This window comes from Periplaneta americana, chromosome 2 (genome assembly GCF_040183065.1).
Source record: "Periplaneta americana isolate PAMFEO1 chromosome 2, P.americana_PAMFEO1_priV1, whole genome shotgun sequence".
In the NCBI taxonomy this organism is placed as follows: Eukaryota; Metazoa; Arthropoda; class Insecta; order Blattodea; family Blattidae; genus Periplaneta; species Periplaneta americana.
The window spans coordinates 186152486-186165155 of record NC_091118.1 but is presented as its reverse complement, the minus strand read 5'-3'; the positions used below and the strand labels follow the sequence as shown (position 1 = coordinate 186165155).

General features: G+C 33.5%; 1 protein-coding gene across 2 annotated transcripts in view; it reads left to right on the top strand.

Annotated features, from left to right (window-relative positions):
* The window catches only part of ALiX (programmed cell death 6-interacting protein-like protein AliX), a 31458-nt gene extending 18788 nt beyond the window's left edge, over positions 1-12670 (top strand). Inside the window, exons 10-15 of one of the 2 annotated variants that reach the window (XM_069819124.1) lie at positions 1590-1907; positions 4527-4742; positions 7374-7529; positions 7801-7954; positions 10746-10961; positions 12005-12670. In XM_069819124.1, the coding sequence (XP_069675225.1) occupies positions 1590-1907; positions 4527-4742; positions 7374-7529; positions 7801-7954; positions 10746-10961; positions 12005-12096 (1152 nt within the window). In that variant the 3' untranslated portion in view covers positions 12097-12670. Of the gene's footprint in view, positions 1-1589; positions 1908-4526; positions 4743-7373; positions 7530-7800; positions 7955-10676; positions 10962-12004 lie in introns of both variants that reach the window. The other variant, XM_069819123.1, reaches the window with a different exon arrangement.

Genomic DNA, 12670 nt, shown 5'->3' with positions numbered 1-12670 from the left:
TCATAACTTACAGATGCACAAAACAAATCACATAAAAAAGAGGAAATCACTCCAGACGAAAGTAAGCACTGCCACTAGACTGATGAAACCAGCAATGCTAATAACGAATGCCAAAATTAACAATGAAATCACACGGGAAACAGTGCTGAATGAGTGGAGTGTGTTTACCATTAATATTAATTTGTCTCACTCTTACTGCATCATGCGGGAATTCAAACTTAAAATTACTATGATCGTATTTATTTATATGGACATCAGAAATTAATGCGAGATATATGCGGGGATTTTTTTCCTGTATTTTCACAATGAGAAAATAGAGTGGGAGATATATGAAATGGTGAGTTATATGCGAGAAAATACGTTATTAGCCCAGGTAAGAGGGAGACAAAAACAAATCATAATCTTAGGTATGGAGTGATACAAAAATCGCTTTGTTATTGTGAAATTTCATTCAAGAGCTGTATAAGTAATAGAAAGCCAAAGTGGACGACTAGGTTGATAAAACACTCTTTAGATTACATGCATTCAACATTTGGCATTAGCATTTTACATGAAATTTGATAATTTGATATTTATTTATCAATCAACTTTACAATTCACAGTTATGGTGGACCTTCACATTTCTGTTTTTCGATCCGCCATCCCTTTAATACATATAACTCTTTTCTATTAATGTATTCTTTGCCGAGAATTTCTTGATTACTTTCTAATGTTATGTTATGACTGAATTGCTATATGTCCTTCCCCCTCTATCCTCTTCTATTCTCTCCCTCCTACCTAGACTGTCTCCCTTCCATTTCTCGCTCACCTATTAAATATTGCATATTCCTTCCTTAATAATTTGCGTTATTTATTTATTTTCTTCTCTACCCTCAAATCCTACCTACTCTTAATCATTGTTTTCCCGCTATTTTCTCCTACATTACTTGCTGACTTTTCTGTTTACTCTATTTTACAACACTTATATCACTTTTTTTTTCCTATCCTCTGTTTATTTACATATTTATCTCTTTCTTTTCGCTTCACTTCTAAATTTCCTATTTTATTATCTCTTTCCATATATTTATTTCTATAATACTCCTACAGTTATAGTACCCCTGATACTACTCCCAACCCATAACATTGAATAACATGACATATCTAATTCACTTAATTACACTTGCAATTTCTCTCTCATTCCACTTCACATTTGTTCAGATGATTTTTTTTTTTTTTCCACTTTAATTCTCTTGTATTCATTGTTTGATAGTCTATCTTATTACATTCTTACCCTATCTTCTTACACTTAACACTTTCTTCTCTGTTTCTTTTCTTACACTTTTGCCACCCCTAACTTTCTTGCACTCACTTTTTAGCACTCTTCTTCTTCGTTAATAACCTCTCCAAAGCCGTATCTATTCTGTCCTCACAATCACTTAATATCTGGTAGTCGCTTCATTCCTTCACTCCTATTTTACATGAAATTAAATATATTGTTGGCAGGAGGGAGAATTAACTGAAGGTACTTCAAATTTCTGTCCTGTTTGAAATGCAAATCATAATTTTTTAAAACTTGAATTTTATCGAGATTTTCCTCTCCAATTTTCCAGACCGAGAGAATGCTTCGTGATGAGAAAGAATCAGATGATCAGCTCCGTGAACAATTCAAAGAACGTTGGACCCGTACTCCTTCAGAAAAATTAACAGAAACATTCCTTGCCAATATGAATAAATATCGGGAGATCATTAATAATGCTATGAAGGCTGATAAAGTAGTCCGTGATAAATTTGAATCTCATCTGAGAGGCATGGAACTTCTGAGCAAGGGTCCAGATGAAATGCAAAATGCAGTGCCATCTGCAGGTCCTGGAGGAAGCAGTGTGCAGAACAGCTCAGCAGTTCAGCAACTACGAAAGCTTATGGAAGATGTATGTATAAAAATATATTTTGATTGACTGTTACGTAGTCTGCTCAACTACTATCTCTAGTTAAAATGAATTGTTTAATTAATTTCCTTTAGCTTTACTAAAGAGCATAATGATGTTAATTTGAAATATTTCTTGGTTTTGTTTGATAGTGGATAATACTAACACAGTCCCAGTCGATTATAGTTGTTGTACTATGAAATTGGATGACAAACTTAAAAGATGTAGAGATTAATTTTTTGGTCCCACAAAATTATGTATGATGGTTACCATTTGTTATTAACAGAGAAAAATTCGTCCCACTGCCGAGGATCAAGGAGAAAGATCGAACTTCGGCACCCAGTGCCTAGAACTGGGAGACCCAGGTTCAATTCTCGGCACCAGGACGAATTTTTCTCTGTTAATAACAAATGGTAAACTTAAAAGAATTCATTGTATAGAAACTGTCTTACTGACAATAACCCTTTACCAATTGTTAGATTAGAATTCCTAGTATTGCATTGTTCAGTTCTGGATAGTTGACAGTGAAGCCAATTATCCTCAGCTTGTAAACAGGCTTTTATTTGTATAAGGTGAGCCAATGAAACGAGTGATTTTAAAACTTTAATAATTATTGCACTGATTACTTTGAAACGAAACTTTCACTTTACATTTAAAGTATACACAATATCATTTACCTGTACCTCATGAAATTCTTATTTTCTGAACACTACATCCCGCTGATACACCCATTTCGTTGCACACATTCTTCAAGTCTAAGTTGTATGTTTTCCATTACATGACGCAACATGTCCATAGGAATTTCAACAACTTCATGGCGAATTTTTTCTTCGAGTTCGTTGATGTTCTGTGGAGGTGGATTTTTGAAGACCATACTCTTCAAATATCCCCATAAGAAAAAATCGCATGCTATGAGATCTGGAGATCTCACAGGCCAGGAAATTTCTCCATATCTTGAGACAATGTGGTTTGAAAATAAACCTTTGACTGCATCCATGGTGCGTCTAGCCGTGTGACTGGTTGCACCATCCTGTTGAAACCACATGTCTCTATTGGTGAGAGGATTATTAGCAATTTTTGGAGACAAAAATTCTTGAATCATTCGGATATATCGCTGTGATGTTACAGTAACAGATGTCCCATAATCGTCCTCAAAGAAATAAGGACCAAAGTTTCCAAATGACGCTATTGCACACCAAACTGTGACTTTGACACTGTGTAATGGTTCCTCATGTATTTCATAAGGATTAGTTGGTGACCAGTATCGAAAGTTTTGTTTATTGATGTATCCAGAGAGATGAAAATGAGCTTCATCACTCATCAGCATATTGTGGACAATGTCTTCCCTAACATTTAAATCCAAGAATTTTTGGGAAAAAGTCATGAGGTTTACTTTATCAGCATCTTGTAATGTCTGTCGTTGTGCAGCAATGAAACTATCATTATTTTTATAATATGCCTTAATAGCAAAAGCACGTTGTTCAACCGTCCATTGATCCATTATAAACAAATGCTATCAAATGAAGAATAGATTGTTGCATGTAACAATTAAAATACCCGACAACAGCCGAAAAGACACGAATCTGAAAATCGCCCGTTTCATTGGCTCACCTTATATGTTGTTGTTTTCTAATGCCAGGCGTTTGACAATAAAGTCATTTGACCTCTTGCACTCCAATATTTTTCAAAGATATTATCATGACCAGCCAATGAAGCACAGATTAATATATAATTTAAAGCAAAAATAATTTATTTGAGTGCTCACACCTGTTTGTACGTGCTTGGCAGTGTATTGTCTGTCCATCCAGTGTTAAATCGGAAAATTCTTGCAGTCATTAAATGTATCAGAGAAGTCTTTGAAGACTTAATTTTTGGCATTGCAAAATTCATCTACCCACACACCATACTTTACACTTCGTGAATTAAGACAGAATGCACAATTTGTTTGCAATAGATACCATGCAGTAGTGAAGTTGAGTGCACTTTCTCATTTTCCAAGAACTGGATATGTGGCCCTTATTAAATGTGTGTCACAGCACACCAAATGTTATAAGTAATGAAGCAATCCCTGACCAGACCATCAAATATGATACATACAATTCTAGTTTAAAAATTAGTACAAGCTGAAATGTGAATTTTGAAATTAATGATATGAATTTTGAAGTGGGTGTTTTGACCATTGAGTAACAAAACATGGTAAATAGGCAAAATTAGGCTATTATCATCAAAATAGGCATTTTTAGGTTCTATAAAAGTACCAATTTTAGGTATAATTTTTTATGAAACGTGTACTTGCAAGTTTTTATGCACTTATCATGTAAGAATTACTTTAGGTTTTACCTAAAAACCAAGTCTACTTATGAGTATATTGGTGAATAGAAAATCTAGTTCTCTGCAGTTGCTCGTGAACTTCAATGTATCATTAAATACCAATTAGATAAAAATGTCTTGTGTAAATAAAATTAATTAGTACGGTAAGTAAATTAACTTTCAAATTGATATTCATTGCACTGGCTACATTGGTTCTCGAATACAAATTAAGTTATATTTCTTATTGCCACTTTAAAAATAATATGAATAAAAGGAAAGAAAATTGTCTGTATAATGATATTTAATATTCAGGTTGAAACTATAAAGGCAGAACGAGACAGCATTGAATGTGAACTGAAGTCAGCTACTGTAGATATGAAATCAACATTCCTCAATGCACTAGCACAGGATGGAGCCATCAATGAGCAAGCCTTATCTGTAGAAAGTTTGGGAAGGGTGTTTGGTCCCTTGCAGCGGCAAGTAAAGGAGAGCCTTCAAAGACAGGAAGCCTTAGTGGCAGATATTCAGGTAAGCTACAAGTAAAGAACCTTCACTTTCTGTCATTTAGCAATCCATTTCTTGAATTAAGAAGCTTCCTTTCTCCTTTTTATTGAAAAATTATGACTTGTGTTAGAATAGATTATACTGTACTAGAGACATTATTATGACGTGAGGCGAGAAAACTGCGGGTGACTTGTGGTCCACTGCTAACGTAGTTTCCGGTGACCGCGCAGTCATTATTTGAGGATTAGCCTCGACAGCCCTTATTATTTTCATTTTTTGTCCAGTAAATTCCTTCCATTTAATCGCCATTATAACTAGGGCTAGGATTTTGATGAAATTGCATCTTTTTTCTAGTAACCCAGAAACGTTGCTGCTTTAGTATTTATATGTTATGTGATAAACTGAGTGTTTTAAAACATATTTGTTACGGCATTTTTTTGCATTTTTTGCCTGTTTCAACTCATAAGAGCATTTTTTTGTTTTATTCGGTCATTTTTGAGGCATTTTCATTTAAGTTTGGCCATAAATCCCTATTATTAACCCTTAAGTATTCGCATCGGGTCAAATCACAATATATAAACAGCTGTTGGCGCTAAATGATAAATGACTACAGCCAGACCGTTTCAAAGACTTCAACAATAGAAGAAATTACACACCATCGGCACTCATCATATTACCTTCCAGCAAAGAAAACAGAGGAAAGAAAAAACACTCGAGTCATATAGACCTGACGCAAGTACTCAAGTTTAATGTAAAATAATGTTTATTTCCTTCGATATTTTCTCTACATATTTTGTCCATTAATACCCAATATTTTGTATAATATTTTAATCGTTTTTCTACACAAATATTGCCATTTTAACATAGTACACCCCATGTAATGCATCAGTCCAACCACCTCTTCAATATAGACTCCTATATATCTGCTAGTTCCGGATAAGAGTGGCCATGTGGTAGACTACTTGGAAATTATATCAGGTAAAATAATTAATTAAAGTGTACTACTTATAAAAAATATGTGAAATTAAATAAACTTGAATATTGGTACTAGAATTTAATTTAATTACTAGTCTAAATATTAAGCAGCACAAAACTTCTTTTCCTACTAAGCCAATTTTAGAATGTAAGATCAATTATTAGGGAATTTTTAAGGGCATTTTTGAAAGCTTTTAGGTCATAAATGCATTGGTTTTAGGACATTTTTTCATGTTTTATAGATCATCAAAATCCTAGCCCTAATTAAATGCATAAACAATATGAACTAACAAAAAAAACTTGGAAACAGGATCCACACAACTCGAGAGAATAAAACAAGCAAAGCAACCACTGTGTGAAAGCAACTCAAAGCAAGACCATAAAGAATGATAAAGAATAATGATGCTGTGTGGCATATAATATTCTGGTACCCTACTGTTGATTATTGAAAGTCGAGTCAAGATCATCACAAAATCACTTGAAAAGTATCCTTAAACTGGGTTTCCTTAAAATTGGGAATTAATTACATTATTCTTATGGCAGTTTGGCTGGGACTTAACAGATTTAGTCTTTAAAAACAGGAATGTTAAAGTGGGGTTTTACTGTAGTTAGATATACATTGTGATATGCAAAATTACTTTTGCATAAACATTATCAAACATTTTCTTTACCCTCCAGATTTAATACTATTGTGTTAATATTTCATTTATAATAATGATTTTTATTATGCCATAAAATAGAAGAAGAAATAAATAGAAAGAAAGACAAAGAGAGAAATAAGGCAGAGACGAACAGTAAAGAAAGGTCAAAACTTGCGACAGATGAGGATTTAGCAGAGATATTTGATATGTGTAAAAAAATAGTGGGGATATGATCAAGAAGTGCAAGTAAAGTGAAACTGGAAAAGATCGAGAAGTATAGGGTAGAGAGAAAGTGTATAAGCAGATGTATAGAATAAAATATAAGTATTTATAGGAAGTGAGAATAGTGACAATGGATTAGGTGGAAGCAGAATAGTGAGAAAGTGAAAGTGAGCGCAAATAAGGAGTGAAAATAGTGAGAAAGGGTTAAGAGAAGTGAACAAATGACAGCATAAAATTAGTACTAACATTTGAACGTTGGAACAGTAAAGGAATAAAAGGTCGAAAAACAAATAGGTCAAATAATTCAATATAATAATTTATAGAGAAAAATTGAAATTGAGATTTTAGTGAATAGTTAGAGGAAAAGAGGGGTGTGAAAGAAGTATATAATATTAGATATATTAGGATTAATGAATAAATAGAGAATAGCAAATGAAATGTAAGAGAAATACTGAAGGGGAGATTGACCAAGTAACAAAAAAGGTACATTGTGTAATTGGGAGTATCTGTGTAGACGTGTACTGCAAATAATGTGTTATTGTAATAATATGTTAATGGTGGCACCGGATACAGAAATGTGAGGTACACCATTACATGTAAAGAAGTGCTGTGACGAAATATATCATATCATATCATATTATGCCATAACATTTTAATCCTTTTTAAAATATCATTTCATTTTATTTTTTATTTTCATTGTCTGCTTTTGTGCACAAGAATTCACCACAAATGATTCGTTTTGGCAACTTTATTAAAGTCACTTCTTCACTTCCACATTTATATAAACGATTAGTTATTTTCTGCTTTTGTTTATTAGGTGCAAAATACAGAATTTTGTAAAGAGAAGTCAGGTGCAGGAGCTTCTGCTCAGAGAGAGGCTATGTTGAAAGAGCTGGCTGCAGCACATGACACTTTTAATGAACTGAAAGGAAACCTTTCTGAAGGAGCAAGATTCTACAATGATCTTACACAGGTATTTGTCATAGTCCCAGATGATTGAACATATTACTGGTTATTTCTTTTTCATAAAAAAGTTCACCTGTATGTTATCCTTTGGAACATTTTAACACATTTATTATTATTATTATTATTATTATTATTATTAGATGAAGATAATCATAATTTCATAATAATATCAATAATAATATAAATATCGATATTATTGTTTATAGTGAAATGAATAATGTTCGGTAACTGATTTCAGTTGTAGAAATTATGCTCAAACATTGGCATTTGTCTTTCAGATATTGGTAGCATTCCAGAATAAGATTTCTGACTTCTGCTTTGCTCGAAAGACTGAAAAGGAAGAATTATTGAAAGACTTGACACAAAATATTGGACGTCAAACCTTTGGTGCAACTCCAGCAATTCCTGCTCATTATGCCACTAGTGGTCAAGGTACGATATGCTGTAAAACGAATCTCGGAATTGAATGTTCCATAATAAACTATCACCATGATGTACAGAATTTAATTAAACGAATACAGAATTATTATAAATCAATGGCGATTCTGTAGGAAAAGAATAAGAAAATATCCTGGCTCTCTCTCAAAAAAAATGACAAAATACGAACTTTAGACAAAGGTAACTAAAATTTTAGTACAATAAAAATATAATTATTATATAAATCAAGTTACCCCTATCAGTTGTTCTTCAAAAAAATATGACTCACACTCATATACGTTGTTGGAGAACTTCTGCTGTTGCAATTAGTATTGTATGTGTAGTATCCCTTATTAGACTTAATATCACACATTTTTTTAATTCATCCAAATAATGGTAGAAAAAAAACTTAGTAATTTTTTTCCGAAGTTCGCAGCACTTGTCATTTTCCGTAATTTGAGATTTTGATTATTTTAAACTTTAAACAGAATTATTCTTATCTCTGTATATTTCTTGCACTATTCTATCGATTACACAGTTCATTTGATCCTTTAATGTATCAATATTTCTTTTCTTCATTTGTCTAATTGTGTATACTGTATATACTATTCCATTAATTTGTTATATACACGATCAGATATGGCATAGCATTTTATTAACGTAATAGTACTGGTAATTAATTTATATCACTGTGTATACACATTTGGATGTCAAACTTTTAGTGTTTATGAAAGATTAATTGAACAAAACCTACCAAGAAAACTTACACACATATGTTAATTATTTTCAAAGAATATAGTTAGAATTATGCAATGAATCTGATGATGAAACTTGACGTGGCCTAATCCAAAGATAAAGAATATTTGTCTTGTGTTGAATGCAAATAATGAAGCATGCTACAAAAATTGGGGTAAGTGATTGCTTTTAATGGTATATTAAAATACACCAGAGGGATAAATTATTCTTTATTAGTTTTCCTGTTGATATGGACAAAAATCACGATCCTACTCGCAATAGTTACCGAATACGTTGCATTATATAGTATAAACAATTAGCCTTTTCTGTATCCATGTTCACATTTTTCCTCTTACAGATTGTGAACTAATTAAATTGTATATCTTTGTGTGAATCTGTTCTCAGATTTTTTCTTTTAAATCATACTTTCAATATGAATACCTATCAAGAATCTTTTGTTTAAATTTCCTCTTGCACAAGGGCATCTTGTGAAAGGGAAGGAATGTACTATATTGCACAATTGATTGGTATCCTAATCTGTGATAGATTATCATTTGAAAATACTTAACGAACATCTTTACTCTCCTAGTTCACTGTTTTACTTTGAGTTATTGCTCCACTTTTTACATTTATCAACCTTGATACAAGATTAGTCCATCATTATATAGGGTGGAAGTGAAATAATTTTTGAGAAGAAATGGGACGATAGGGTACACTGGAATGAATAGAAAACGGCAGGCCGAATATTCTCGGCGCTCGGGGAACTTCGTGCGCATCCGGCAGGAGAGGGGGCACGAGGTGGTGGCGCGGATGTGACGAAGGGAGAGGGGGAAGTAATGCGCCTGCGACTGAGGGGAGAAATCCAGAGAAGTTTCCGGAAGCGTCAACCTCTCAGTATCTGAAGATTGTTCGCGAAATCGTAGCTTCTCGAAACTATGGTTTAGTTATAAATAAGAGACGCAAGTGAGTTGTTGCAGTAGTTGCTAGCCAGTCAGTCTTGTGTAGCAGTGAAGCCAGCTTCGAGACCGGAGTTAAACTTGAGTGTGTCCGCAGCTGTGTGAGGGCAGTGGACCGCAGTTGGGGGACCTGAGTTCGAAGTTCAGTGGACTGTCTCTGAAGGTCTGGAGTTCGAGATACTGTGAACTCGAGTGACTGAGCTAGAAGAACTAGCCAAGGCAAACGAACTGTGAACCGAGAACTGATATTTCTGTGTTGTAAATAGTGCTTTGTGAATATTAATTAAGATTAGCAGTACATTGTTGTTCTCAATAATCCAAGTAAATTGTCATTGTCGTCTGTGGAGTGCAATAACGAATACTGTGTTGCTGTGTGGAGTGGAAATCCCATTGTTGACGGGAATGTTTAAATTAAATTGTAGAAAGGAATTATTGTTGTAACAATAAAACTACATTATTATTTTGAATTAAAGTTACACTACATTACGTCTTGTGATTAAATGAACATTTAATTTGGAAATTAAGTTTGAAGTTTCACCAGTCCGGCAACATCGCAGCTAACACACTCTTCTCATGATACAGATGTAAAAGGTCAATGAACTCGGTGTGTCTCGCTAGATGAGCTGTTCTCTGGCGTTGTGTTGCACCCAATTCGCATCGTGCATTGGCTTGAAATTAGAGGTTTTTAAAATTAAATTACACGAAAACCGTTCATACTATTAAAATACACCTGAGGGGTAAATTATTCTTTATTAGTTTCCCTATTGATATGGACAAAAATCACGATCCTACTCGCAATAGTTACCGAATAAGAGGTTGAAAAAACTATCGACTTTCCACCAATATGATATTACAGTTTTTTGTTACATACAACATGAGCTATTCGCTCTGAAAATCAGCAAGACTATTTCACTTCCACTGTGTATATATTTCATGTTAATAATGCTGAATGACCTTTTCCATTTTGGAAGCATTAAAGAATTTACATAATGTGCGAAATTAATTTCAGAATTACAAAGTATATGAATCAAATTTGTCTGTTTCAGAGGGCAAGAAGGAGCCTCCACCAAGACCACCACCTCCACCGACTACTACACAAAATTTGTCTGTTTCAGAGGGCAAGAAGGAGGCTCCACCAAGACCTCCACCACCAACTGCTACCCCTAGCGGTGGAGCGGCTGCTCCTCCACCAACTTTGCCATATCCCTCATACCCACAGGGCATGCCCATCCCCTACGGAGCTACACCAGCAGCTCCTTACCCAGCTTACATGCCTACACCTCTTCCAGCCAGCTACAACCCCTACACTACAGCACCATATCCTCAGCAAGGTGAGTCCAACACCCAACAACAGTGCTCTCTGTCCTGAATCTCAGAACCTGTACCTATGCCTTTTTCACGTACCAGGTTTGCATTCATAAAGTGTGCAATGTCTTTGATCACTGTGATAATAATAGCCTTAACTACACCGTCCACATTCAGTTGTTACAGCAATTTATAACATGACTAATACTTTGAGATCTGATTGTTTGATATTGCAATAATTGTTTGAAATGCTCATTCAGTCTACTACAACTGTGGATGCATGTGTTGTGTGTTACATATATGATCTGTTAATAATGAATGCTCAAATATAAAAACCTCTTTCTATATTGCATTTAATATCTTACATAGAGTAGTTAGACTGTTATTTTGTATAAAGGAATATATCTCTTATTAAAATTTAATTTGTTACATGATAAACGTGACAAATTTATATCAAAATGTCAATTTGAAATATTTGGGAAGGGAAGGCATATACAATTTTTCTAAAGTTTTTAATTTTAATGTTTTATATGCTTATACATAATTGAATCGGTTATTGTTGAAAGGAACTAAGTCCACTTTTTAAAGTTTTGAGATAATCGAAAAAAACTGTTATGTGGATAATCTATCGAAGATTAAACCAACATATATTGTACACATAAAAAATATGTGTACAATATATGTTGGTTTAATCTTCGATAGATTATCCACAAAACAGTTTTTTTCGATTATCTCAAAACTTTAAAAAGTGGACTTAGTTCCTTTCAACAACAACCGATTCAATTATATTTTGCAGACTTGAATTCAACAATTTTTCTAGTTACCTGGTACTCTTTATAATATGGTACAGCTTTTGGAGAAAATGTTCAAATAATTTTGCTGAAACTAGCATGTAGGCTTAACTGTAACTTTCAATTTAAATATGAAATTTCAAAGCAAGAACGAAAATTAAAAAAAAAATGACTGATATTAATATAGGCCTATTATTTACTGCCTGATGAAGAATTTGTCGTTGAAGCTGGATAGGGGAAGCTATATCACAAAACACGTGCTAATGGAATGTTTTCAGGTTATGGTGCATTCCCTGCATACCCTCAACCCCCGTATGGTGGTTATCCTTACCCTCCACAGCAGCCACCACCGCAGAATCGTCCATGGTGAATGATGGAAAAGCATGCCAACATGCAGTAAACATGCATGAAGAAAATATTACTTTTTTATCATTACTTTGCAGTGATTTGCTTTAGACCAAAAGGTAGAAGATAAAACAAGAATATGTGTTAATTTTTTTTACAGGTTGATTAATATCTATAATAATTTTTGAAAAAGAGAAAGTACATAGGAACAACAAATTCAAGTTTGGAGTGATGTGTTCACGATGTGATTGTCTTTTCTAAAGGGAACACATAAAATCTGCTTTTCCTATTAGGCTTTTCCTTATGTTGTGTATAGGGAACCATTTGTTTGATTTGTTAAAATGTAATCATAGCATAATAGAGGATTGATACAAAGTGCCCATAAACTGAAGCATTTATAATTATGGAGTGCCTAACTTAAAAACTTATGTTCCATGTAAAGCTTACTGTTGAAGTAGTGATGACGTGTAGTTTCCAATGATAAACGTTTTAGAGGATGGTATTGATTCAGTGTTTTGTTAAGAACAAATTATACCACTTTCTTTGTATTATTTTAATGTAATTTCTTTTCCTGAATAAGATTATATAATTATGTATTA